This window comes from Protobothrops mucrosquamatus, unplaced genomic scaffold, assembly GCF_001527695.2.
Source record: "Protobothrops mucrosquamatus isolate PMUCROS unplaced genomic scaffold, P.Mucros_1.0 scaffold530, whole genome shotgun sequence".
Lineage (NCBI taxonomy): Eukaryota > Metazoa > Chordata > Lepidosauria > Squamata > Viperidae > Protobothrops > Protobothrops mucrosquamatus.
In genome coordinates, this window is record NW_015386837.1 from 182,109 (window position 1) to 207,184 (window position 25,076).

Below are 25,076 nucleotides of genomic sequence, written 5' to 3' on the forward strand. Positions count from 1 at the left end.
CATGATGGAAGGGAAAAGGCGGGAATCTGCAGAGGGGGAAGGTGAGCGGGAGAAACGTAGAAGTACTGTATGTGCGAATGGCCCGTCAGGTCTTATTCGCCTCATGTGACATGCGCACGCAGATCCTCACCCACCCCGTCAGGTTACAGATCGGATCTGTAACCCATTTCTTGAGATAACGCGTATGCTAGTCTACCCAGCAGCTGGAACTTACGGGTCTAGGTAAAGATACTGCACACTTATTAAACCCTGACGTAAGCACAAGTCTTTTCAACACAGCCATGAGGCAACCCATCCTCGATCACACTCGAGAAAGTCACAATTATTCATTATTTTCACATATATGTGAAAAGGAAACAAAAGAGCCAAGAACTGCATGTGTAACAATAATTCCCATCATGCACAATGCAGAAAAAGCATTCCTGAAGAGCTGTATATATTATAGAGAGACCTACATTCCTATTTGATTTACTTGGTACACGTGATGAAATTCTGTAGGTGTGTAGAACCATTTCACACCATCAATATGTAGTATCTCTATTTGCCTTCATTCATGTATCTCTAACCCTAATGTCCTTGGTTTATCAGCATTGGAACCTATCCTAAAGAATCTTCCACCAGAAATTCAGATCCATCATTCCATACCAAAGAAAAACTTAATTAAAATCTGAGCTGTTCAAAGGGTATTTAATATCTTCATTGGTGCATCTCTTATAACTGTTAAATTATTATTTTAAAAAACAGTTTATATTGCTGTATTTTACAATTATTTTATTTTATTTTAGGCTTTCTAGACCTATGCCTTAATATATAGTATAATGAATATATTTAGTGCATAGAATATAACTTACCGTAATATTTAATATACTGTCCAAATATCTATGGAGAAGAGTGTATGTAAGTTTATGATGACAGCTTTATGTCACTTTTTTTGCTTATTTTTGCTTATTTTGAAGCTGATACATTTACCAAGATGAAAACTACTTTAGGACGTGTTTCCATTGAGATGAAACATAGCCAGCCTGAAATTTTAACTATACCTACGGAAAATCATCTAACTCTTGCTGGAATTTCCAGGACAGATAAAGGACTTGCATTTAGTTCTGAAAACCATAATCTTAAGACTGATTTACTAAATAAGCCAGTTGATAAAGGATCCCTTTGTAGTCAAGATACGTGTTTAAACTGCACAGGTGAAACTGCAGTTGATCATTTGAAACATACGCTTAACAGGGAAAATGAAAACACAGTGCTAGACGTAAAAATGCAGCCATGTACACAAGATTATTGCAATGAAGTCCTTGGAAAATATGAAAAATTATCTGAAGAGGCTCTTTCAGAAGCAGCAAGATGTCCATATTTACCAGAACTGCAACTACATTCATACAGTGTTCAATTTTCTTCATTAATGACACAAGATAGAAATACTGTACTATCTCTTGTCACCAATGCTCCTGATGGAACAATCAGTACAAATACAGAAATTACACCAGTAAGATTGTGCTTCTATTTACCATTTAGAAAATATCATAGTTATAATGTTTATGATGTTTTATTATATTCTAATTATATTAAATTGTAAACTAATAAACTAATTACATTATTGAGTACTGCTGATTAAATCTAAACAAAATTAAGACTGTCGAGTTACATTATCACATCATGCAGATATACAATACAAGTTTCTCTTATTCATCACATTTGCCTCGGTGTTTCATTAGTACAGATTTGGAGATAAAAGAGCTGGGAATGGGGAAAGAATCTGTTGGAGGTATACAAAACATTTTAAATTAAAAATGGTTTGGACTCAAAAATGTTCTGTTTCAAATTCAGAACTATTCTGAATTTTTATGAGTTTGGAGCATTTTGAGTGCAAAATATCTGTTTTGAATTCAAATTGAAGTACTTCAAGATGTTTTAAATTTTAAATATTTTATATAACAAATAAAAACTATTAGGTTACCAAATGGAACAACAATTCCTTGTTTTTTAATATATGGGATGTAGAATTATATATTTTAGCGCCAAAATATTTCATCTTTTAAATCCTGATAGTTTAAGAGAGAAAACATATGTTAATTTTATAAAAATACATTCTGTATCATATAGCAGGGGTCCCCAACCCCCAGTCCGTGGACCAGTACCGGGCCACAGCATGCCAGCAACCGGTCTGCAAAAGCAAAGCCCCATCCGCGAGATGCAGGCAGCATACAAAACCATGCATCCTCCGGTCAGCAGAAAAACCTGTCTCCACAGAACCAGTCCCTGGTGCCCCAAAGGTTGGGGACCTCTGTCATATAGTGATCAACAAAATATATGTTGAATATCATAACCAGAGCAAAATGACATTTTTGCCCTCTATTGAATGGTATTGATGACTTTTGAATCTGGATTATTCAATTCCAAATCCAGACAGTATCTAAAGTTAAAGCTTTGGTGCATCCATACATACTTAGAGCATTCTAGTCTCTGCTGTGGTGCAACATTTCCATTGCAAGAACTGATAATTTATAGTCGCGAGTTTGACATGTCTGATTTATAGGATTGGCTGTCCAAATTGAAACAGGCAGAACACATGGAAACAAACCACTTTTTAAAAATTCTTTAGAGCAAGGGCATCTTTTTCCAAGCTTCTGAAACTGATCTGGAAGCTGTTTTCTGCTGTTTGGGTATGTGTGCAAACACAGCCAGTTTGTTTCACTGAAAAAAGTATTTTTCCCACTGCTTCTTGTTCTGTAATTTCTTGGGCTAATCCATAAAAGAAGCTGTTTTCTTATCCTAAGTCAGTTCAGGAAGTGTTGAGATTTGTGCAAAGTCTTATGAAAGTTTAAGTACTCTATAGAACCCCTCCACCACTTTCCTGTTTTTGTGTTTCAAAAGAGAGTAGGTTAATGAAAGTTATATCAGTACCTCAGATTATTGCTAATATAGCCAACAATCTTAAACTCACTCCCTTCAGAAATCTATTCTGGAGAATCTGGGACAGTCTCTAGGTGAGAAAATATTTTCTGCTAAAGAAAACTCATAATCATAAAGGCTTAATTTTACAATGTAAATAATAGTTTTAAGCTTCAGTAGGATGCCTGCTTTGTTTCCTAGGTGCTGAGACCTTTATTAACTCCTTCAAATGCAAGTAGCACTATTTCTTGTGACCAAATCAAAGGGATTGTTAATAATTCTACAGTGTCACAAACCTTATCAGGCTGCTCTGATGGTAAGTGATTTTAAAATATCAGTTCTTCTGTACATGAATAAATTAGATTGCAATCAGGATATTCCTCCTGCAAATGAAAAAAAACTTTCTATTTAAAATGGGACTAAGGTTCGGTTGAACCTCCCATAGGAAGAAAGGTTAAGAAAAATTTTAACAGAGTTGGCTATGGCTATGCCATCTTTCTCATTTGAGGTATTTCATTGAATTAATCTCAGACAGATACTTCCAAAGTTGTTTTACTTTTTGATTTCAATGGTTTATACATTGTATAATAATTTGTCCTTATAATTTTTCACATTTGTTTTGTACAGTAGAATTTTGCAATGGTATACATGCTTCATCTCAAGATACAAATGTATCACAAACAGGATCAGTAAGTATTAATTTTACATTTAGCTCAACATCTATTAGGAGTTTATGAATTATCATGCAAGCAGAACCACCCATTTGAAAACCTTCTGAAGCTGAACTTTGTTTCTATGTACCGTATCTATATGTGCCCTGAGTTATGTTTTCAGAGTATTTATTATACATATTAGTCATTTATGGGTTACTGTATTGCTCATCCTTTTTATTGTATCCTTTTTATTACAAGGGAGAGGATTGGTAATGGAAAAGAATAAAAAAGAGACAAAGTCTAATATTTTAATAGAATCTGCTTTAGGATTGCTAAAAACAAACATTCAGAATATAAAACAAAAAATAAATAACATAAAAACACCCTGTCTTACAACTGCTAACTGTGTAGGGGTGTTTGATGAAACTCTTAAAAACCAAATGGCTGCAGCTCATAAAGCAGGCATTTCCCTGGAGAAGTTGCAAATTTTTTTTTGCCATATTTTCTTTGATATTCTTTAGCCACTTGTTAAAAGAAAATGAAAATGTTCCTTTTAAAAATATTTAAATGACAATTAAAAACAGTGACAATTTGAAATTCTTATTTACGTATCAATGTCAGCATGTTCTGTTTAAATTATTAGATTTTATTCTTAATATTCTAATATAATGTATCCTACTTAAAATATGAAATTGCTTGTATTGCAGAATGAGATCAAAGAGACAGCTGTAAGCCTTGTAGTAAATAATACTGAAGAAGGTGTTTTTCACAGTTCAAATGGTACAGAGGCAGGCCACAATCTGGCAGCAGAACAAAATGCTGTGGAGGAATCCACTTATTCACAGAGAAATTACTCCACTCCTCAAGTGGTAAATATAATAACAATATATATCTGTATTAGATAATTTTACATGTTTTTATTAAAATTTCTTTAATTTTTTATGGTTAACATAGCTGTCTAAGTGGCACAATACATATTTTTAAAAGCTTGATATTGTTTTTATAATATAAATAGGCAATCCTTATCCAAGTGAAAGTTGCAAGTGGTAGAATAAAGTATATTGAAGGTACAAGCCAGTAGTAGGTATGGAGAGGATGTAGTTTTCCTTCTCATGTGCATGCAGACACTCAGACTTCTTTTTCATTATTTAATGCAAAAGATTAGAGCTCAAGTCTTAAAATATATAATTCAGAAGTACCGTATTTTCCGGCGTATAAGATGACTGGGCGTATAAGACGACCCCCAACTTTTCCAGTTAAAATATAGAGTTTGAGTGAGAGAGAGGGGGGGAGAGAAAACTTGAGTAATATGCCAAACCACATGTGTAAAGGAATAAAATAGAATACCCGTATTTTCCGGCGTATAAGACGACTGGGCGTATAAGACGACCCCCGACGTTTGAGAAGATGTTCAGGGTTTAGAAAGTCGTCTTATACACCGGAAAATACGGTAATACCCTTTCAGTTTAATAAGACCTCTCCCTGATAAATGTACATAAGATTGCAATTGTGTGCAATAAACAGAACTGTAAAGTATTGAGCATTGTTTAAGTGTGAGTAAGGACATCTATGTGTATTCTTCCAAAACTACACAAATATTCAGTGTTAATACCAGAAATTGACAAGCTGGTTTTAAANGGGAGGATTTTATTTGGGGTTTATCTTTTAACAATTTGACAGAGACACAACTTTAAAATTTGATTTAATTCGGTTTTATCGGGGGGGAATGTATTTATGTTTTGTTTTAAATATGTTGTGCGCCGCCCTGAGTCCCGCTGGGAGAAGGGCGGCATATAAATTAAATTTATTATTATTATTATTATTATTATTATTAATATAATGTATCCTACTTAAAATATGAAATTGCTTGTATTGCAGAATGAGATCAAAGAGACAGCTGTAAGCCTTGTAGTAAATAATACTGAAGAAGGTGTTTTTCACAGTTCAAATGGTACAGAGGCAGGCCACAATCTGGCAGCAGAACAAAATGCTGTGGAGGAATCCACTTATTCACAGAGAAATTACTCCACTCCTCAAGTGGTAAATATAATAACAATATATATCTGTATTAGATAATTTTACATGTTTTTATTAAAATTTCTTTAATTTTTTATGGTTAACATAGCTGTCTAAGTGGCACAATACATATTTTTAAAAGCTTGATATTGTTTTTATAATATAAATAGGCAATCTTATCCAAGTGAAAGTTGCAAGTGGTAGAATAAAGTATATTGAAGGTACAAGCCAGTAGTAGGTATGGAGAGGATGTAGTTTTCCTTCTCATGTGCATGCAGACACTCAGACTTCTTTTTCATTATTTAATGCAAAAGATTAGAGCTCAAGTCTTAAAATATATAATTCAGAAGTACCGTATTTTCCGGCGTATAAGATGACTGGGCGTATAAGACGACCCCCAACTTTTCCAGTTAAAATATAGAGTTTGAGTGAGAGAGAGGGGGGGAGAGAAAACTTGAGTAATATGCCAAACCACATGTGTAAAGGAATAAAATAGAATACCTGTATTTTCCGGCGTATAAGACGACTGGGCGTATAAGACGACCCCCGACGTTTGAGAAGATTTTCAGGGTTTAGAAAGTCGTCTTATACGCCGGAAAATACGGTAATACCCTTTCAGTTTAATAAGACCTCTCCCTGATAAATGTACATAAGATTGCAATTGTGTGCAATAAACAGAACTGTAAAGTATTGAGCATTGTTTAAGTGTGAGTAAGGACATCTATGTGTATTCTTCCAAAACTACACAAATATTCAGTGTTAATACCAGAAATTGACAAGCTGGTTTTAAATAAAGATCTTAATGAGACCTTTTTACATAAATACAGTATTTCTGCTACATATAGAAAATTATAGCAAATTAATAATTGGTTATGCATTTTAGATAATATGTCAGTTGAAAAATGGCACTCATATACTTTGTGTAAACAATACCGAGACAAGAGAATTGAAAGCTATTCATTTGGTTTCCCAGTATCAAGAACAGCGTAAGTATCTGTAATAAATATATTGTTTTTGATATTCAAATTATTGTCTATGGTGGTGCATCTTAAATGTTGATATGGAGCTCTAATGATACACCACCACTGCACTGGTGGTGCAGTGGTTAGAATGCAGTACTTCAGGCTACTTCTGCTGACTGCTGGCTGATAGCAGTTTGGCAGTTCGAGTCTCACTGGGTCCAAGGTTGACTCGGCCTTTCATCCTTCCAAGGTTGGTAAAATGAAGTCCCAGACTGTTGGGGGCAATATGCTGAGTCTGTAAGCCGCTTAGAGAGGGTTGTAAAGCGCTATGAAGTGGTATATAAGTCTAAGTGCTATTGCTATTTATATATTGAACATTATGGTACAATCTGTTCAAGTCATAATAATATGGAGAGACAGAACTCCATCCCTCATGTCTACTTTATATAATTGACCTACCTGCCTACCCATTGTGGATCTATTCCTTCCCAAAAAATTAAAGTGCATTGGCCAGCTTTAAAATTTTTATCCTTTCTTGGTTTATCAATGATTAAAAATCTGTGGTATTTTTCACCAAAAAATTCCATCATTCCTTACTAGTCTCTGGTCTAAAGGATCACAGAATCCATGCTCCTATTTAGATATATTCTATTACATTTTGATATAGACCTTGTATCATTGCATACTGGTCCTGTCTGTATATTTACAGCAATTTTTAAAGGGCAACAAAACTGAGGAAACCATTACATTTTCCAAATTATAACAGTCTCAGTTTCAAGAAAATGCAGTGTTACCGTAATTGAAGTAACAATGTAGGAGAAGAAAAACTTTCTCAATTGAGTTAATAAAAATATGCATTTGTATATTATGAAAGGGGAAAGGCCATGATGAAACTTAAAAAACCTAACTATTTATGCACAAACTATCCACCTGATGTCACTCTTTTATCAACAATGAAAATATCATATGCATTAATAACCTGAATTTTGTACATAGCAATCATTGATTTTGAAAAGTACAAAGGCAAACAACAAAATAAAGCATTTCGGGATTTTTCAAAACATATTGTTAAGATAACTAGTAAGAACCTATTGAACGTACACATTTAAAGTTTTTTCTTACTCACCCCACCATAAAACTACCTGAAAGTATATATTGTTTCATTTTAAAACTTTTATTTTTATATAATATATGCCAATAACTGACTTTCAATAAATGGGTATTAATTTATTAGATCTGAAAGCCTGGCTCTGCCAGCTAGCCTGGAACCCCGATATGGGCTTGCTATATTGGGGGTGGCTGTTGGGGTTGACAGAGACAATATCCACCCCCATGTTGCCCATCTTCTTAGCTTTTAGCTTCTTATTCAGTCCTTTTAATTTTAATAATTTTGTAATTTGTTTACCTTTTTATTGGGAGCCGCACAGAGTTGCTATGAAATGGGTACTATATAAATTAAATAATAAACAAATAAGACAACATCCTTAACAACTTTAAGTAGATTAGTCTCTCTCAGTGTGGTAGCTTGCTACAGAAGGTATATAAAATAATGGTGAAGTGAATCCAAATAGTGGACATTAGAGAGCACAATAAAAAACTAATAGCAAAACATTCTATAAGCCAGGGCTTTTTTCATGCAATTTATTACAAATATGTATATTTCAGGAAATGTGCTTGTGCACATGTGTGTTAGGAAATACAATAAGTGTTTTACATAGCCTTATAGGAAAAAAACTATTAACTTTTTCTATTATACCAATATATAGGGGGGTAACTTGTGTCAAATCACATTATTGATTCATAAGCTATCTATTTGCTAAGTACAGTAGCAATAATACTCCAGCTTTTCAGATTTTCCTAGAGTACTACCCAAGCATGTAACATAGAATATTGAAGCTATGGCATTTTGCATGTAACTTATAAAACTTGTAAAAAAAAACTTTGAGTCTTTTTACTGTTATTTGCCTGAAGTCTACACATACTCATATGTCTCCATTTGGTTTTGGGACCAATAAAATCGGAGAGGCCAGTCACTTTGAGGTGGTTCTATAATGTCCATCTGGAGCATCTTTTCTACTTTATTTTATAAGTCAGCTCTCAACTGCTCAGGAATCCTATATGGATGCTGTCTAATAAGTCAGGTTTCCCCATTTTTATTCTACGCTCTACTAGGGTAGTTGCACCTGGTTATATGATAAACATGTTTATAGTCCCATCTCTTAATGGAACTGCTTCAAGATACTGAATTGGAAGATCACAGATACCTAGGATATACTCATTTACTAATTGTGGCAAAAGGCCTACAATGTCATAGCTATTTTAGAAAAAGGAATAGAGATTAAAGGCAATCTTTCCATGGGAACTTTATCATATTCCCCTTTTGGTTTTACCAATTGAAACATAGGGCAGGATCTACATTCCTGGACCACTTCTTTACAGATCCCTGGCCAATAAAAGCTATCCAAAATTCTGTATGTGATCCTATTCTATCCATATGTCCAGACCATGGATTTTCATGAACTCGTTCCAAAATCATCTTGCAGTATTCCCTGGCGAACTGTTATCTGTTCAATTAGTTCCTTCATATAGGGATGAAACCCTTATTCAGTACAGCAACCCTGATTTTTCTTAGAATCTGGGTATTGTTTCCCTGTTTCTCTGCTTTTCTGCTGCTAGCCAACAATGTTTTAATGGTGGGTTTTTCTTTTGTAATGTCCTAGGTGAATTTCCCATTTAGGAGTGTCTATCCCTAGGAGTTCACGCCTAAGTTTTGTCAGCTTTTCATAAAGCTTTTTCCTTTCTAGGACATCTCATTTCTCCTATGAAACCAGGATAGTTAGGACAAATCCCAGGTTCTTTCACTTCCTGCTTCTGCTCCATTCTTTTATTTGTCTTAGACTGGGCTCTTGTCATTACACCCTCTACCTTAGCCTCCTTCTTGAATCCTTTTTTCTGAGTCCAACCCTCTGTAAGTGGAAAATCTATTCCAGTCATTAGGTTACATGGTAAGTTGGATTACTCCTACCACCATTACCTGTTCCTTTCCCTGTGTCTGCACTCTGGCTTTAACCAATGGAACCTTTTCAATCTGCCCAAACATACTTGTAAGGGGCTCTTTCCCCATAGATGCTGCCTTTTTACTAAATGAGAATGTATTAACATTTGTCTGCTCCCAGTACCTACTAATCCTCTAATAGTGATCCCATTAACTTGCTGGGATTATAATTTTTCTCCCCAGAGATGCTTGCATACTGCAGACATTCTCCTTTTCCTCTGGCTTTTAGTTGTGGCAAAAGTCCCACAGTTGTAATAACAATTACCAATGCTCTTTTATTTGGGCATTTATTTATTTATTTCACCTTTATCCCTTTAGGCTTCTTTCTAGAACAGGCTTTCCTATTCTTTCTCCTTCTGTATCTATTTTTCTGACATCCTCTGACCATTTTGTTGCCATAAAGTCCTCAGCCAATTCTACTGCCCTTTGACCTGTTTCTGGGTTGTGTTTTGCACCCAAAACCTCACTTTGGTAGAGAGTACTGTACCTGTAGAAACTGTTCTAAAATTACTTCTTCTGCCACTTTTTCTTTGCTCCTTTCATCTGGCCTCAACCATTTCCTGTCTAAGTCTTCAATCTTGTGCACAATTAATGAATCCCTTCATGTTTGTCATATGTGTAGCCCCTAAACCTCTGGGAGTTATATAATACCTGTATAGGATTATCTCTTGGACATGGGAGTAATCCATTACTTCTCTTGTTGCGAGATTACTATAAGCTCTCAAAGCCTTTCCTCTTAAAAATGGGGCTATTGAGGCCACCCATTCACAAGAGATAGCAACTCTTTCAAACATGACAAAATACGCTTTTATGTTAGAACTTCTGACATCTTAGGAATTTTTATTTCTTTGGGACCATCTCCTCTCTATGCATTCTGAAAAACTTAAGTGGTGATTGTGCCCCTTTTGGTGACTGGACCCCTTTAAGTAAATCTATTAGCCCCTAAATTCTCTTGCCTCTTTCATTCTTTTCCCATTGTAGCCTATCTTTCGTTTCTGTCTTCCTCCACAGCTGCTCTTCCTGTTTAATTAATGAAAGCCTTTCCTGCTGCTGTTGCTTTAACATTTCTGTGATGATGTTGGTCCAAGTATTTGAGCCTAGTCACCTTTCTGGCTCACCTTCTTTGGCTTAACTCCAGACATAGAGATTACTACTATGGTAGAGACAGGTATCCACTCTAAGGAACCTTTTATCTTTTCCTTGTTTATGTATGTGGTGTAGGTTCTGGTAAGAGATGTTGGCTATTATTTGCAAAGTTTGAATTCTGCAAAGGCCAAACTCCCTTTTATAGCTAATATTTGTTTCCTTTTCATAGAGTATACAATGAACTTGAATTGAGCCCCCACTTGTGTGGTTGCCATCCTGAGTTGGATACCCCACTTATTTATGGATATCCCACCACAACATGTGTCACAGGTTCTTTTAATTATATCCAATTCTGTGGGCTCAAGACACAAAAGAGCCAACACGATAGGTTCCTAGACAACGTGCACAAGCATTCCAATTTATTTATCTACTACTCACCACTGCACTTTCCCCCACTGCTACAACTACTACTTGCAAGTCCTACTACTGCAACTACTATTCATTATGAGTTCTACTATTCCTGCTTCCAAATACTGCTAGAAAAAAACTATGTCTGACTGCTTTTCAAACACACACTCTTCTATCTCTCTCTCTCTCTCTCTCTCTCTCCAACACACAACACCCTCAGCTGCCTCTCAGCCTGGTTTTTATAGTCAACTTTGCTGACTTTGGAAAAGGCTTAAAGAGAGAGGAGAATATATTGCAGCACAGGTGATGGCCATTTTCTGGTCAGCCTGCTCTCACCTGAGAGCTTTCCTCTCTCAAAAAGGAAGAAGTATTTCCTTTCTTTTACAAACTTTTTTTCACAACTTTTACACTGCCATGTATCTCTGTATTCTTAGTTTTTATGTTTTCTACACAAAAATGAATATAGGTTCATATTGGAAGAAATATTTATGATTGTACAGTATGCCTATTTTTCCTGCAGTGGGGAAACTTATTTCTGCATTTTCTGTCTGATCCAATAGGCCAGTGGTGGCGAACCTATGGCAGGGGTGCCAGAGGCGGCACTCAGAGCCCTCTCTGTGGGCACCCGTGCCGTCGCCCCAGTCCTAGGCCTTGAGCTGGGTTTTATAAAACCTTTTTGCTTTAGGCCTCCGCCGCCATGTGCAAAAAAAAAAANGCCCACCCAATTGGCCACACCCAGCCAATGGGCCACACCCACCCGGCACTCGACGATGCATAAGTGGGTTTTGGGTTGCAGTTTGGGCACTCAGTCTCTAAAAAGTTCGCCATCACTGCAATAGGCAGTGATATGTCAGTGAAGCTGGAAATATCTTCCCTGGGGGGGAGGGGGTGGGGGGATCAAACTATTTTCAATTTTGTTTCTCCTTCTTCTATGACAGAAAATTGGTATTTGCTTGCAAATGTTCTCTTTTTTCAGATGTTTATTAAAGAAATAGCTACTTTCCTTTCCCATGGATATCTATAAAGGGACAAGGGACAAATGACAAAATGAGCATCGTGACTAAAGCTCTATGTGTTGTATATGTGCATCATTATGTTGCATGCATATACAGTATATAATGCACAGAGCTAGAGTTAGCACTGCAGTCATTTCATTTTCATGAAACTATCAGGTTCTGTGGATGCTTTTAGCTTTCTCTTAATGAACTATTTTTTAAATCTTATTGCCACAGTGGGTGGTGCTACCTTCTGACTCTGAGGAATCAGAATTCTGAAATTGATTTGAAAAAGAAAAGGGGCTGAGCAGCTTACTGATTATGATGCCGGGTCTCCCATGTGGGAGCAATTTCTCTACCTGAATGAGAATTATTTTTCTGTCTTCTTTCTGCTAATAAGGTCCAACAGAACAGGGAAGTATATTTGTCATGGAAGGTACAGGAAATGGGCAATAACAAGGTTATATTCTCTGTCATCCATCAAAAATGGAAGGAAACTTTCTTTATGCTGAATTTGACATTTAGGCAATTTATAATTCACATTGGAGCTCAAATTTCTCCCCTCGTGAAAGAGAAATAATAATCAAGTTGTTACTGTCAAGTCATCATTCCCTCATGTGAAACTTTACAGAATCTATATCTTATGCTCCTCTCAGTCTGAGCATTCTGCTGCTGTTTCCTCAGAATATTTTTGACCTTGCCTTTTTTCTTGCAACTACCAATTTAAGCACATTGTGCAGAAATAATCTTCAAATGTCTATGTATCTTTCTCATAAAGTTTCTCCTACATTTAAAGAAAACAAGGGGGGGAAAGAAAGGAGAAGGAGATCAGTTTTTTCATTATTGCAAAGATCTTAGATTCAGACAGTCAATATCACATGAGTACTAGTACATTATTCTGAGGGTCATAAAACGCTAAAGTATTTCCATATATTAATACAAAAATTTAATCAAAAATGAAAAGTGTCACAGTATGCATAAATGCATTGTATTAAAAAAAATACTGTGAAACAGCTACTTGCAAAATAGAGCTACAAAATAGTTATTCTACCTTGACCACTTGGGTATTTTTCATTAACTAATCCATCAATGTTTAGTTTTATTATTGAGCTGATGTGTAATTTTTGTTTTCGAAAGCATATCTAGGATGATTAAATTAAGAAACCCATCCTGCTTTCCTTTTTCATCTTTCCTTTATGAACAGAGAGATCTTTCCTTGTTTTGGTCTTTTTCTTATCTCTTCTTGCCTGGCATTATTCTTTCTTCTTTTCTTTCACTGAAAAACAGATCTTGCTTTGATTGGTCTTTCCTATTCCCTGCTGGCAAAAATCCTTTCAGAGTAGGGCAATCAGATCTGGTTTTTTCTGATCACTACCCTCCATCTTTCCCAGGGAAGAGGTAGTCCTAACTCCTGGCTCATTTCCTGAAGCTGAACCTTACTTCCTTGCTGGTCTTGCTTATAAAGCCCAACACCAGCTCAAGAAAGAAGAGTAGTCTGATGGAACTTTACAGAGAGAGGTTAAAATATATTTGTACTTATAACCGTGACGAATATTGGAAGCCACCTCTTTTTACTTTTTTCTTTCTTAACTGTTTTTAATCTTTTTATTTTTGCTTTTTCTTTGATTTCTTTCTTTTCTTTTTTCCTTTTTCCTTTAGATGTGTTGCCTTTTATCTTCTTGTTTAAAAAAATTAATTAAAAAAATACATTAAAGCAGCCTGGCATCAGCTCAAAAGTAACAGCCACCAAGGAACATGACAGCAGGTTGGCAATTTCCAGGCCAATGTTGCTGAGCATAAGAGGCTTTGGGGCACTAATTATGCAGCCAGCTGACCATGGATCTACAATAGATATACCCAGGGCCCATGTCAGAGTAGTATTTATTTTTGCTTCCTAATATATCAAGTAGTCACTTTAATTACCTGGTGTCTGTTGGAGAGCAAACACTTCCAAGTCTGATCCTTCAGGAAATTCACAATTTGATTGCTGAAAACTTCCTCAAGGAAATGGTAAAGGGATGCAGAAGAGAACTATCCTTGATACTAATACAGATAGTTAGTAGATAACATGGAAATATTGGGAATATTTGCTGGTTGAAATGATAAGATAATGGCTGATTCTTGATTTTGAAAGAAACCAAAGCTGAATATAGTCAAATGTATTATTTTGGATTTTTTAAATTTTGAATTTTGCTAATATGGCAAGTAAGATTCCAAAGCAAGAATAGCTAATGGGAAAAAAATTGCCCACAACTTATGGAAAAGCTTTTCGGGGACTCAACACAGCAAGGCTTAGATCAGAAGTAGGCAACCTTGGCTCTTTTGTGACTCGTGGACTTCAACTCCCAGAATTCCTGAGCCAGCCATGCTGAGGGGAAAAGGAGAGGTTTTGAAGCTGAGCCATGCTGGCTCAGGAATTCTGGGAGTTGAAGTCCACGAGTCATAAAAGAGCCGAGGTTGCCTACCCCTGGCTTAGATGGACTTAGTATTAAAACCCAAAAACTGAACCCATTATTAGCAGTTGATATCTTCTAGGATGTGATGATTCTCAACCTTATATTCTCTTGGATTCAAAATTGTCATTCTTTCTATATTTTTCACAGATTAACTATAAACTATTTCCCACATTCTGCTGTCAGTGATACTTGCCTATTCAGAATCTTCACTCTCCCACTCTGGGAAAAGCTAGCTCCCAATACAGCACTGATACCATGTAACTGTCTGTTCAATTAAAAATATCAGCAGTTTGCAATGGGAGACCATCATTTTCAGTTTTGAGTGCTTTTGTTTATCATTCCCAAGGTTTTACAGTCTATTATAGTATTGATCATGGAATGCGAGTGACCTAGTGGTGAAGATGCTTGCTTCTTACTGGAAAGGTTGAGAGAGCAATCCTAAGTAGGGGTAGATGTTTCTCTCCTAGGGCGAAATAAAAAAATATCTGCTGTGAACTCTGCGTGGCATCAGGAAGGGCATCCGGCCAGTAAACACTCAGCTCCATCCAGTCACCCTGAATTATGGGATTACAGGATCGTTAAAAGAGTTTTTATGATATTGGCCATGCAGTAACTATATCTCCAATATATTAGATACTGTAGTCTTATAAATGCAACTAATTATTTGTAGTTCTAGTTCAAAAATGATTGTATACGCTTGTTTATTATATGTTTCATGTCTTGAGCACTCTTGACTTTTGTACAAATATCCGAAAGAATTCCCCACTCCTGCATAGTATTTCTCATTCATCAGTGCCAGGCTTGATATCTAAATTCTATATCTGAAGTCACACAAACATAATTCCTCTGTGATTTCCCTCTCCCCTTAACATACTGTACAGAATCCTTCCACCAAAAAAGTGATCCCTATTTCAATGAACTGATAGACAGTACATTTTTGTACAATATTAAAAATAATTAATGCAGTTACAGTTTGTCAAGATTCTGCTTTCTCTTTATGCCGTGAGATTAGCCTTTTTTTTTTACCATCTTTGTTCTGCAACTTCTGTTGCAGAGATTTTCAATTTTTTCATAGCATCTTACAAGATTCCTTCATAAATTCCTTAAGATTTTGCACGTATATCCATTGTTCCTTCTTGGTCTCTGTGATACTTCCTGCTTTGATGGCAAAAGTGATTCTTATTACTTTACTGTTTCATCTACTGTCTTTGAAGGTTATATTCCTTTGGACTATCACGTCAGTGAGAAAAAAACTGTCTTGGGAACAGTGAGGATCGTTTATTTCATCCATTTCTCTCTTTTTATAGATACAGTAAGTTTCATATTCCATGTAAATGTTACATTCTTACTGAAAGTGATATGAAATTTCATGTTATTCAGATTATGCTTCTACCTTGATCTCATCACCTTTGAAATGAATAAAGATTTCACTGCATTATCTTAACATTGATGTACTCAGCTATTTTACTGGGTTTGCACAAAAACATTTCATACAATGTCTTAACTTTTTGTATGTCATTTCACCTCTGAAGCAAGCACTCGCTTTTTCTTCACAATGTATTTACCACCACCACTACTCAGGCACTATTTTTTACTGCATAACAGCTAACACATTTGTGTTTACCATTGAGAATCTGAAAACATTTACTAGAATGGAGTCTGATCACATTCTAGGAAGGCCTGTATCAGACAAAAGCTGATATTCTTTCTCAAATATCTTATTCATCACTCACTATAAATAAGGTGCACAGTCTCAGATAGTTATAAGCTTTAGTAGAGTTATGCTTTCTTCAGTACAGTATCCAACTGCCTGACTCATCTCCAGTAAATATAACTAACTTGCTACTTTCCCATTTTCATGATGCACAGAAATTATGAAAAAAAACATCATGAATGTTTAAGTTGTCATCTCTGCATTCAAATAATCTACCTTCCATTTCTATAGAGATATTACTATTTTTTAGAATGTAACTATTTCAGATAACAGTGAGGAATATTTTGAATATATAGAGGGAAATGGAGACAATAACAACAACAACATCTGGAGTATCCGCTCAAACACCATCATCATTGACAAAAACACATCAGTCAATTGCAAAATGAAGTCTTACTTGGAACAACTTACATCCTGTGTAAGACCATCAAACAACATCTGCCTATCCCAGATCCTTGGAAAGGACTTAATAGGTAGACAAAAATGCCAAATCCAGTCTGACTGTGCAAGAAATTATCATAATAGTAATAATCCCTCCTGCATGGAACATTGTCTGAGATACAATATATACGCATGCAAGTTCATTTGTGGGAACATATGACCACTTAAAGAACTTCAGCTCCAATAAGCAGCCTGTCTATTTTGTAGTATTGTCATTTAATTTGTTTGCTCTTTCCCTATTTTCTTTCAATCTGATCTCTAGTTTTGCTTCACAGATAGGAACAAGTTTTTCAGTTTTCTGCCCACATTTATTTGTTGCTATTTGGCATCTGAATTTGGAAGGATATTGTTCCTCCACTAGGAAGGACATTTCTAGATTTTATTAGCATATTTCTGCCTATCAGGGGAGTAAGATACATATCCTTTTAAAGGATATCCTTCTATTTCAGAAATAAATATATCACAATAAATATCAAGTGTTGCTTTTGGTAACAAAAATCTTCATTCTTAGTTATCTAGATATGTTACATAGATATGTACTGAAGATATTGTTGCAACAAATGTCATTCAATAAGCACTTTCTTATTAGATGCAAGCAACTCGGTAACATCTGTACTTGGGCAGTTTTTGCCAGTTGCAGGTAAACTGAATACCTGTGCTGAAGAGGTAAGTATATTTTTTCCTTTTCCTCCAACTCAGTATTTTTAATCTTATAATCTTATACTATATGCTTATTATTTCTATGATTTTATTGTAGGCTTTCTCTGCAGAAGGCGTAGTAATGCAATTGACTGTTTTTTTCTTTCCATGCTGATAATTGTAAGCCACCCAGAATTGTTTGGAGTCCAGCAGTTTCTAAATCTGTGTGGATAAATAAATACATTTCATATATTAAAGAAAGGGCTGGCATCCCTTGTGTGGAGCTTTCCATTACCTCTGCAGGGTGAGGATATATTGAGGCAACCACCATGTTTCATGAAACTGAATAGAATAATTTCTCAACTTATTTGCACTTTGGGGGGGGGAAAGTTTCCCTGCTGAAAAACAGCTAGAGTACAGAAAAAGTATAGGGTCTGTGAACACTCATAGTAGAAATAATATATTGTACTTGAGCAACAAAATGTTTGGAGATTATTCCGACCCACCCTGTTTAACAGAGCTAGTATCCTTCCCTTCACCTGAATGGATATCTCCAATCAATAACCTTCAGTGAAGCAGGGTAATCTTTCTGAGATACCTGGCTCTGCCCTCCCAAAAAGTAGAAATGCCATCCCCTTACCATCCAATATCTTCCAAGATATTTATGATGCTCTGTGACTATTTTATTTTATTATTTTATTTTATTATTTTATTTTATCTTATTTTATTATTATTTTATTTTATTTTATTTTATTATTTTATTTTATATTTTATTTTGTTTTATTTTATTTTATTTTATTTTATATTTTATTTTATTTTATTTTATTATTTATTTTATTTTATTTATTTTATTTTATTTATTTATTTTATTTTATTTTATTTTATTTTACCAAGCTAATAGCAACCATGTCATACTATCTACTATAGAGCCAGTTCTAATCCTTACTCTTTACCTAATTGTTATCTACCTAGTCTCTCATTCCTTTGGCTTTGCTCTTTTTTGTCTTTTTCATTTCTCATTTCATCATCATTCATTACTTGTTTTAATTACAACATGTATTGATATGTATCAATTAATTTTTCTCTTCCAACTCTCTCACCCAAATACGCTTCTCATTTTTTTCTGTCTATTGCTTCCTTCCTTTCCCTTTTTATTCAAATCCTCTGTACATTGATATAATTTCTTTTGTTTCACCTATTCATTTTTTCACTCTTTCAAACATTTCCAACATTTGTAGTATTGAACAGCATATGCAGATAATCTTTTTGCTCTCTGGGGTTCTGCTCAACAACCTGGAGCTGCTCCTAATCAACAATGTGCAATATATAGTAATAGAAGACAGTCTGTTATGAAGGCAGTGATTTAAAGTATCAGTTCTTTCAAATGATGTTCTCTAAGACTATTCATGTTTGATAGTAATATTATATAGTGTGTAAATGTATGATAATATAATGCAAATAGAATGTTTGGATTTTATTTTGAGCAGCCTGATAATGGATCCATACATACAAGCAGTTCAGATCTGACTCTTCAGGAGCCAACAAAACTAACTTTAGTTGGGTAAGAATAGTAAAAATGCATACATTCCTGGCATCATTATATGAAATAGGCATTTATATAATTATCTCTGCAGACTGAAAAACCTATTGTTTACAATTGTTTTCAATAAAACAAAGTATTTTTATATAGTACATATATTTTATTGATGCCTGCACACAGATTCTAATTTGATATGTTTCATTTCAGTCAAGTGAGCAAAAGGTTACATTTTGAGATACTTTGTTAAATTTTGCAAGGAAAATTCATTTTAGGATTCATATTATTACATAATCAACCATGAGAATACTGTATACTTTGGAACTAAATATATTTGGGCACTTTCCCCAATATAATACTATCTGTTGTGACATCGCTAGATAATTTAATAAAAATGCAAAGTATACAGTTTAAACATTAAATAATACCGTAAATATTTTTTGCTTATAATTTAATTATTCTACCAAAAATGTAGAATTCATGGATACCAAAAAGAGAAACTAAATGAAGAAATGGAAATGAAGCAATTATATTTTTTTTGTTACCTTACTGCTATGTGGGTTTCATCTTTCTAATATGCACTAACTCCATAAATGCTTCATAGTAGTTTAGATGCGACATGTGTTTGTTTAGGTTTCCTTATGCTTCCTGGGATACAAAATCAAAGAAGCCATGCAATTGCACTAAATCACAATGCCTCAAACTGTAAGTAAACAAAACGTCACTGAGATATTATTTGGCTATGTAAGAAAGGAGAAGCTTAATTTGTTTCTTTCATATATACTCAAATATATCCTGCAGATGCTATTGCAGGAAACTCAAATATAATACTTGAATAAACATAGACATGCTTTTACACTTCTAAAGCAACTTTTTCTTCAATTTAAAAAAATATACCACACAATAACTAATCATGACAAAATGTACATTATAGTACTAAATTACTATACATTTTCCTGATAGTATTAAGTGAAAAAATTGTTGCCTTTTGCTTTTATATGCTAAATACTATGCATGGCACAAGGATATAAGTTTATTTGAACTTCATTTAGGCCTTTTATTTTCTGTATTTTTTCTTATTTACATAACCTTAAGTTAAACATGGCTCACAGTGAAGATGGGAAGAATGGTTAATAACTTTTGCATCAAATTAGATGCATATCAAAACATAGAGCAACAGCATGCAATGGAAAGCAATCCCAAAAGATAACATAACAAATAAATGATAATAATAAAATGCTTGGAGTATATGAATGTATCCCAGAGCCTTTTAGCGCAACTGATTTTCTGGAAGCGTATTTGTTGTAAGTCTTCAAAGTACCTACATATGTGGCAAAATATATAAAGGATATAACTAATAGAAATCTATATAATTAAACTTACATATTTCTCAGTCTAGTACAGTGCGTTTGGTCCAAGTTCTTTCCCTAGTGGGACTCAGGTAGCAAGCCTTTTCTGCAGCACCCCTTGGTGGGAGGAATAATCTGGGATCTGGCAAGCCTCCATTCTCCTAGCCTTTCAGAGGGAGTTGAAAACCTGGCAGTTCCTTCAGGCATTGGGGTAAGGTGAAGCTGGAGCCCAGTAACTGCAGTTGTGAATCAGTTAGGAACTGTTGATTTAAGTACAGCGATTCTTTTTTTTTCTTTCTTTTTTTGTATTATAGTTTTACTGTTTTGATGGATTTTATTATGGTTCATGAGCTGCCCAGAGTTGTGATGTTAAGACAAGTGACCGTACAAGTATTTTAAATAAATTAAAAATAGTAGATAAGAGTGCGCATTATCTGAAAATGTTGAACTACAAACAATTTAATATACTTCTCTTGTTAAACACAGATACTGCGATTGTTTTGCCAATGGTGATTTCTGTAGTAATTGCAACTGTAATAATTGTTATAACAATCCAGAGCATGAAATAGAACGGTTTAAGGCTATTAAGGTAATTCAACTATGTTCTCTTTTTATTTCGATATGCAAATTATTTACTTTATGTTTATTAGGTTGCTGTGTTATTTTTAAAGCATTTTAAATGAATTGCATTTACCTATTTCATTATATTTCAAGATATCAAATTGAGTAAACATATTAATTAAAACAGCCTATTGAAATACAGGTAGTCCTCGACTTACAAAGTTCTATTCAGTGACTGTTCAAAGTTATAACAGCACTGAAAAAAGTGACTTATGACCATTTTTCACACATGACCATTGCAGCATCCCCATGGTCATGTGATCAAAATTCAGATGCTTGGCAAGTAACTCATATTTATGACAGTTGCAGTCTCTTAGGGTCATGTGATCCCCTTTTGCAACCTTCTGACAAGCAAGTCAATGGGGAAGCCAGATTCATTTAACAACCGTGTTATTAACTTAACAACTGCAATGATTCACTTAACAACTTTGGCAAGAAAGGTTGTAAAATGGGGCAAAACCCAATAAATATTTCATTTAGCAACATAAATTTTGGGCTCAATTGTGGTCGTAACTTGAGGACTACCTATAGTGATATCTTAACACCATCTCATTTTTTACATATCACTTGAATTAGGGACAGAGAAATTATGTTAAAAACATCTCTGTTCAGTCCCTTTGATGCAATTTCATGTCACCATAGGTGATTTGCATACTGGTTCTCAATTCATCTTTACTGGAAAATTCTGGAAATAATAGGAATGTTACCACAATTAACAGATTTGAGCAATTCTTTGGATACAAAGGAAAAAAAACATGCTTTGGAGAACATATTTTCTGTTCTTGTTAGGGTTTCTTCACACATGTGAAACATGCAAAAATTCTTTTAGGACTAATGATTCAGATCAAGGATTCTTAATGTACTAATAAAATACATGTCAGCGTTTTAGATAATTTGACAGTGAAATTCTGCTTGACAGACACTTTGCTTTATATAATTCTATTTCATAGAAGCAATAGTATGCTTAGAAATTTCTGTCTCTTGCAAAGAGTGAACCATAATCTGCTTTAGGAAAGGTTTGCTTTTAGGAAGAAAGTAAGCTAATATTTTTCTTCAAATTGCTTGAGAGATATATTCTATATGAATAATATGTTTTATTTAGGCTTGTCTTGACAGAAATCCAGAAGCTTTCCTGCCAAAGATTGGAAAAGGAAAACTTGGAGATATTAAACCAAGACATAATAAAGGTTGTAACTGTAAGCGTTCAGGGTGCCTAAAAAATTACTGTGAATGCTTTGAGGTTTGTATTTTTTCATCAGTTTTATAAAAGTATTATCATAGCAGAAGGCTACTTAGACTAAGCATTAAGAATATTTATTTGGGGGAACCTCCAGCATATGTGATCAGGGAAAATTAGAGAAAGCAATTGTGGGGAAAAAGGGTTTTTAAATTTTAAAAAGCCTAAAAAGGGATGAGAGAATGGCAAATAAGAAAACAAGGAGGGCAAAATGCCTGCTTATATAGCATGCTGAATGGCAGTAGCTAGCCAATTTTTGTTGCTTCTTAAAAGCTAAGAGGTGGTTAGACTTTTTAAGGGTAGGGTAGGGCAAGGCAGGGCAGGGCAGGATAGGGCAGGATGCCACTAAGAAATCCAAAAATTGGGAAATCTGAAAAAAAAATCCCAGAAAAAGATAATGGCAAATCACTTTTACATTGTAACCAGGAAGATAACACAGACATCAGGACTGTGCAATGGGCTGATTTGAATCTTGATAATTTGAAGTGCAACAATGTATGAATGAAGTGGTAATATACAACATCCTAACAGGGCTGCACTTTAAGTTGCTTGAACTGCTTTATGTTTTGCAGACTTTGAACCACTTTTAGAGATAAAATCCAAAACACTGCATAGCCCTAATATGAAATCTATGAAATTACCAGGAGTCAAACTTACCTAATCTTGTCTATACCTATCTTGTAGATGTGAATGGTGTTGTTTGCTATGTATGGCTTCATAGATCTGGAAAAGCTGTAAATAAAGATTTAAAATAAATGTATAGTTTTAGATCCTAAATGTCTATGATTGCACCTCTGGACAGAGAACATTTTCATTTACAGAACAGAGAGTGAGGTTTTTCTTTTCAATTCGTCCTTCATCTTCTAAACAGTTTGAACCCCAAATCTTTTAAAGAGATTGAAAACCTCCTAGAATAGTAGGGTAAGTGAAAATTGGATAGGGATTAGACAAATTCCTCTCATTTTAAAATATTTAAGCATTCTTTGGATATAAGAATATTTGTTCAATGGAAATATCACTGGACTCAAGAGATTTATTTCCAACGAAGCAGCTCTATGATTGGATTGTTGAACAGTCCAATCTCGTTGTTGTTTTATTGTGGACCTTTATTAAATAACATGTTTTTTAAGGAATATTTTGTTTCTCTGTAGGCTAAAATTATGTGCTCATCTATCTGCAAATGTGTTGGATGCAAAAATTATGAAGAAAGCCCTGATCGAAAAACATTAATGAATATGCCAATTGAAATGGAATTTAAAACCAATGAAGGAAATGATTCTCAATCATTTTCTAACTCTGAAATATTATCAAAAACCAAGAAAGAAAGGTAGAAATTACCTATGTGATATTTTTCTAAGACATTTCTTTTGTACTATGAGAATATTTTTAGATAATTGACTTCCAACCTGTTTTTTTTCCTTTGTAATTATCCAAACCACACTCAGTAATTTGTAACAACTGTACTTTCTAACACATATAGAAATGCATATGTTCTGTGTATTATACAACTACAATTTCAGAACTCTTTCAGAATTTATTATCTTATTTGTACTAAATTACAATATGGATGCAAATAGAAAACATGGAAACCTCCATAATCTAGATTTTTAAAAAAATTGAATTCAGTCACTCAAAGATTAGTAATCAATAAGGGAAACCTTCAGAAATCTTTAAAGTAAAGTAATCTTTACTATTTTTATGTAGTTACTTCAAGAATATAAGTGTTTGAGAGACAACTATGAAACCTACCTATTTCTGTGGAAAAAGATCCCCCTAGTTTGGTATTTTTAAAAGTACATTTATTACTAATTGGTATTGTCTGACTAAAGACTAAAATTAGCATTTGGCATTAGTTGAGTTCTGAAAGAATGAACTAAAGTACTGAAAAACTGCATTAAAAGTGCAAGGAGTGGTGGGTAACAGCAGGGAGCTTAATTCAACTTTTTCCCCTGCTTTACTGTGCATCCAATACCCATAGGTAGCCAGGAAGATGCCAAAATAACAAGATGTACATAATTTAAAACTCCCCTTTCATATGCTTGTCCCAATCTGATCATTCATTGAATACATTTTTGTCAGTTTTCTGCCAAAACATCACATGCAAGTATGCAGAGATTGCACTGTAACATGGCTCATATTTCAGCAATTGTCCTCCCTGCAGACAGCCATGTCCCTATCTTTTTCCTCACAGGATTCCAGGAGATTGGAATCCTGTATAAAAGGAGATTGGTTGCAGAAAGAAAGCTGCAAATTGAAAAAAATGTTGGTGTCTCTCAGACCGACTTCTGCTGTCACTCAACACCTGTTCAGGGATGAGTCAGTGTTGAAATACAAGTCTGTCACAGAACAGTTAGTTAAGCCATGAGTAACTTTAGAATTTGGTGGTTAGGTATGGTAATTCCCTTTGCATCCATTTATATATTTAAAATGTAATTATATATTGTTTTGTTGTAATAGACAATCTAGTACGTGTATATCCTGGGAGGTGGTTGAGGCAACATGTGCCTGTCTTCTTGCTCAAGGTGAAGAGGCAGAAAAACAAGATTACTCCATTTGCTTAGCTGAACAAATGATCCTAGAAGAATTTGGGAGATGTTTATCACAGATTCTTCACTCTGAATTTAAATCCAAAGGACTGAAAGTAGAATAATGTCTTTTACTTGCGGAACTAAAGTATTGTTTGAAATTATTTTTAATTTTGATAAAATATATACAGTAACCCACTTAGTTTATTTTCTAATTCTATTTCTCCTGCTTTTATATTATCATAATTGATAATTACAGTATTTTGCTGCAAATTAGCAGAGCGGTAAAAGGTTCAGCTGGATTATTCTATATTTAAATTATTCTTGAAATGAATTCCTAACATGGTCTGTATGTGTGTGCATATAAAATTTGTTTACTCTTATTTTACTCCCCTTTGTTCAGGTCCCTGTTTTAATGTTCAATTGTTAGAATGAAAGGAACTGTTTTCCATTTGCTTTATTTACTAGTTTTGTAACAATGGCA

General features: G+C 34.5%; 1 protein-coding gene across 1 annotated transcript; it reads left to right on the plus strand.

Annotated features, from left to right (window-relative positions):
* The first annotated feature begins 1 nt into the window (after position 1).
* LOC114922619 (tesmin-like) lies at positions 2–24,717 on the plus strand. The gene is made up of 12 exons (XM_029284323.1): positions 2–41; positions 957–1,492; positions 4,259–4,420; positions 6,451–6,557; positions 14,677–14,786; positions 17,274–17,350; positions 18,811–18,884; positions 19,494–19,565; positions 20,696–20,805; positions 21,931–22,070; positions 23,219–23,394; positions 24,525–24,717. Exons 1-12 carry the CDS (start codon positions 2–4, stop codon positions 24,715–24,717), a joined length of 1,797 nt encoding a protein of 598 aa, XP_029140156.1.
* The last annotated feature ends 359 nt before the right edge of the window (positions 24,718–25,076 follow it).

Excerpts from the sequence above, each read along its gene's own strand:
- LOC114922619 (XM_029284323.1), top strand. The coding sequence starts at position 2 with ATGATGGAAGGGAAAAGGCGGGAATCTGCAGAGGGGGAAG. Across the intron at positions 42-956 it reads GGAATCTGCAGAGGGGGAAG|CTGATACATTTACCAAGATG; the intron begins GTGAGCGGGAGA and ends CTTATTTTGAAG. Across the intron at positions 22,071-23,218 it reads ATTACTGTGAATGCTTTGAG|GCTAAAATTATGTGCTCATC; the intron begins GTTTGTATTTTT and ends GTTTCTCTGTAG.